General features: G+C 41.1%; 1 protein-coding gene across 1 annotated transcript; it reads left to right on the top strand.

Moving 5' to 3' along the window:
* Window positions 1–1,543: 1,543 nt before the first annotated feature.
* LOC148015634 (ras-related protein Rab7-like) lies at window positions 1,544–3,994 on the top strand. Its single transcript, XM_087665245.1, has 7 exons — window positions 1,544–1,828; window positions 2,317–2,343; window positions 2,480–2,579; window positions 2,651–2,797; window positions 2,927–3,007; window positions 3,089–3,234; window positions 3,438–3,994. Exons 1-7 carry the CDS (start codon window positions 1,776–1,778, stop codon window positions 3,502–3,504), a joined length of 621 nt encoding a protein of 206 aa, XP_087521371.1. The 5' UTR covers window positions 1,544–1,775; the 3' UTR covers window positions 3,505–3,994.
* Window positions 3,995–4,389: the final 395 nt, after the last annotated feature.

Raw genomic sequence — 4,389 nt, 5'->3', positions numbered from 1 at the left:
GTGTAGAATGCCTAAGAGAGGGTGCAAAAACTAATTCAGAGCTATGGAAACCCTAAAATGCAAAGGGGTGCAAACCCCAAAATGCAGACAGAGTGCCACACTAGAAAAGTGACATAACCCTAACCCTAATCTTAGTCTATATAAAGGTGGGGTGTCTCAGTTGTATTAACCCTTTTGGTGCATTCATGCTCGAAAAGTTTTGTTAGTGCAACTATTGAAGCTTTTTATTCTCTTCTTCTATTCTATCATCTTGCCTCTATTGTTGAGAGCGATTGAGAGAGTAAGTGAGTGTGTGAAAGGTGTGTTGAGCAAGGGATTGTGGATCTGAGAAAATCTACATTGTTTTCTTGCTTTTCTTCTTCTTCTCTATTAGGCTCTCGATTTGTTGATGTCCTCAATGGTGGATGCAAAGGGGTGGTGGCATCAAATCGTGTTGTTTAGGTGTGGAACCATCTTTGAGCCTTTAAGCTTTTGAATTACAATGTAGGAAGATAAGATAGGTGAGTTCACTATACCTTGAAGCTAGTTTGTCTTCTTGCTTTCTTAGGATAGAGAGGAGGATATATGGTTAGTTAGAGTAGAGTGTCGAGAGACGAGTTAGAGATTGTTGCTGAAGTGAGTTACAACTTTTGAAACAATAGAAGTCTGTCCACTGTCCCAACCATTGTGTGTTTAGTCCAATAATGTGACTAAGGTTAGGTGCACACACATTCTAGATGGAGGTTCACTTTGTTAGAAGGAGCCCTTGACCACCTATGCATTCATATGAATTTGCTCTATTCCACACATATCATTTTGGACCAAAATTAAGGACATGATATCTTCCAATCATGTTCTGCCTTGTCTATCTCGACACTCTTGTACACACTCTTCGTGTCTGTGATGGGTACTCCCTCACATTATTTAATTGTAACTAAAGAGAATGGCTTCCTTCTTTGACAAATTATTTCAGTACCCTTATTGCACCCCACATGGGTAGAGTTACAAATCTACTAGTTCATCCTTAAAAATTCTCACACAATGCACAAATATGTCTTATGGGATGCTCTAAACACTTACAGGTGAGGGTCACATGCAGGAGGAGTGGGGTGTGTGGGGATGAGTTACCCCTACTCCCACTTGGTCGCATAGCACATGAGTGGGGTTAGCAGGGTTTCCATAGACCTAGGAATACCTCACTAAAACCTTCAAAAAACAAAGTGCTACGCTAATGCTAGTAGGATGAAGGTGATTATCTTGCTTTGATTGGATGAGGTTGAGCAATCTGACATGCCTTTCTATCAGCCAAATGAGTGGAACCAACCTGAAATTTTTTTCACCCGAATGATACTGCCATTACTGTTATCATCCTATTCCTTCACCCCTCCAACCCTAGGGCAACCTCAGGTATAATGGTGCATGATTTTTAGCTCGGTCACCCAAGCTTGATGAGAATGGCTTCCTTACCCCTAGTGCCCATTTGGTTTGACACACATACATCATACATACATACGTACATACATACATATATATATATATACAAATGTGCCAGCCCATACCTCCCTGGCTCTTCTCTTCCGTGCTCTTTTCTAGTGGAAGGGGTGTTCCCTGCCGCACCTTCCCGAATGAATTTCTACAGTCGGTTGCTGCCGATGCTTTTCGCTCGATCGACCGCAAACGTACGCTCCGCCATCATGCCATCGCCACCATCGACAGTCTGAGACGCACACATCTCTCTGTCGGTCTCGCCACTTCTCTTCGTTCCATCGCTCGCTCTGGTTATTTCTCGAGGATCCATGGCTACGCGAAAGCGGACTCTGCTCAAGGTCATCATCCTTGGCGACAGCGGGTAAAAATCATCAGTCCATGCATTCAAATCCTTGTGATGTTGTAGCGTAGAAGATCGGGGACTAGCCCCTAGAGTTTCAAGGATTTCAGTGATCGTGTTGGCTGCTACATTTCTGTGCTCCTAGTGCACGCACCATGCACTTCAGAGGACGACGCTTCTTTTCCGTCTCTTTTTTGTCCTCTTGTTCTTTCTTCCTTTGATTACCTGCAGATCAGATGCAACGCGTCCAATAGCTGCTAAACTATTCTGTCAAATACTTTTAGTTTCTTCAAAAATTTTGACCGAGGTCAGGAGTAGCTATACGGACCTTCTTTGTCAGACATCGGGATCAATGATATAAGTTCGATTTACTCATTAGCTGACAGCTTAATAAAACATTTGTATGATTTGCTTGTAAAGTTTTGCGTTCATGTATTAAGATTATTACGCGTGTCCTATGATGCCTTGTTGCATACATGATCTGATCTGCCATGATTTTGGACTTGCAGGGTTGGTAAAACCTCTTTGATGAATCAGTATCCTCTTTGCATGACTTTACTCTCTTGCAACCTGTGGCTTGTAGACAGTGTCTTGTTTGTAGGCATGTGAACAATAAATGATCTCAATATCCTTCTCCACTTTTTGTAGCTTTTCTTGACTCGATCATCTTAGATTTGTAAATAAGAAGTTCAGCAACCAGTACAAGGCTACAATTGGAGCAGATTTTTTGACTAAAGAAGTTCAAGTGGAAGATAGACTTGTTACTATGCAGGTATAATCTATTCCACATTTTGAAGTGATTAGATACTTCCAGGGGTAGCTGAGTTTCTTTCCGGTCTTCAGATTTGGGATACAGCTGGGCAAGAGCGTTTTCAAAGCCTTGGTGTGGCTTTTTATAGAGGTGCAGATTGTTGCGTCTTGGTCTATGATGTCAATGTCATGAAGTCTTTTGACAACCTTGACAACTGGCGGGATGAGTTCCTTATCCAGGTGATACAGGTTTACCTGAGGCATAGAATGTCATGGAAGAATGATCTTCAGTTGTTGAGGAAGTGATTTTTAAACATTTGCAAGCACTCGGCACAACTCTTGTTTGACATGATGCTATTTATGTGGCAGGCAAATCCTCCGGATCCAGAAAATTTCCCATTTGTGTTACTTGGAAACAAAATCGATATTGATGGTGGTAACAGTAGGGTGGTAAGCATGTGAAAATTCTCTCTCCAGCATCTGCACTTGGAAGAAATGAGATTTTAATGGACAATCTACTTAAATGTGTAGGTGTCAGAAAAGAAGGCCAAGGCCTGGTGTGCAACCAAAGGCAATATTCCTTACTTTGAAACATCTGCCAAGGAGGACTTGAATGTTGAAGCTGCTTTTCAGTGTATTGCTAAAATCGCACTGAAAAATGAAACAGAAGAGGAGATGTAAGCAGTTTGGAACTTCTGAAAATTGATTAATGCATGCAGGAAGTCCTTCTGTCATATACGATATACGTATTTATTACAATGGAATGGCAATCAGGGCAATCTTGTCTACTGAAACTGAATTTTATCTTTAGCTATGCATAAACAGACAACTGTCTGAACACCTACGCTTTGGTTAACCAGTGCTGTCTTTATTGTTGCAGTTATCTGCCAGACACAATTGACCTTTCAACAGGAAGAACACAGCAAGGCTCTGGATGTGCATGTTAAGGCTTTGGCTGAAGCCTCCATTGTCAGACACCACCTACATGTAATATGCAGACATCTATGAAGGGATCTGATCATCTATGAAGAGTTCTGCTTGTGAGATATCGTCCTACATATTCTGTAGGTAGAGGATAATGAAGAGTTGACAGCCATACCTCTTAGGGACAAGGGTGAGAAGACACCAAATCACTGGCTCGCACAGGCAGTTGTGCGCATTCTGTTGATCGGAGATGTAGAGGCCAGGTTTTGGAAATCCCTCTGTCAACCTCATTGGTTGTTTGAGTTTAGGAGGCATTGGTTCTGATGTGAGTTGCATCTTGCAAAATCTCTTTCTGATAGGTTGTGATATTAATTATTTTTCTTTTCCAGAGCCATCCTTTTAAATGTAATTACTTTACTATTGCTGAGTTGGACCTTTTACTCGTCTGCTCTACTCCTGTTGGACTGTTTATTTTCCAGTAAAGCTAAGTTTACCAGATTTAAGTTACACAAATTTTGAAGCACTCACATGGCATTGGGAGCATATCTTTATCGCATTTGGATTACTAAAATGAGTTTATTCTTGAGCCAGGTTTTGTATTTTTAGAAATACCTATAAGAATTTTGGCTCAAATGGAAGATTTGATGGAGTTTTTTCCAGACCTTAGGGCATAATTATGATTTTAAATAGGTAAGGAACGAGTTGCAGCCTGGCAATTATCACTTTGTGCTCAGAAATATGAAGCATCTGAGCAAGGTTGTGCGCTAATGTTTCTTTGTTAAATGGCTAAAGAATCAGTTTCAGCCCGCTAATCAGCACATTGCACACATGATTCATCATACTCACATGATGGCAGAACAGAAAGGCTGGGCAAGTTTGTAAGTGCATTAATGGTAGTTTGTTAAATG

Source organism: Lygodium microphyllum, chromosome 24, assembly GCF_053477565.2.
Source record: "Lygodium microphyllum isolate KBCC chromosome 24, Lygodium_microphyllum_v1.1.10, whole genome shotgun sequence".
Taxonomy (NCBI): domain Eukaryota; kingdom Viridiplantae; phylum Streptophyta; class Polypodiopsida; order Schizaeales; family Lygodiaceae; genus Lygodium; species Lygodium microphyllum.
Note: the sequence above shows the minus strand (reverse complement) of the source record. Positions and strands in the feature narration are given on the sequence as shown.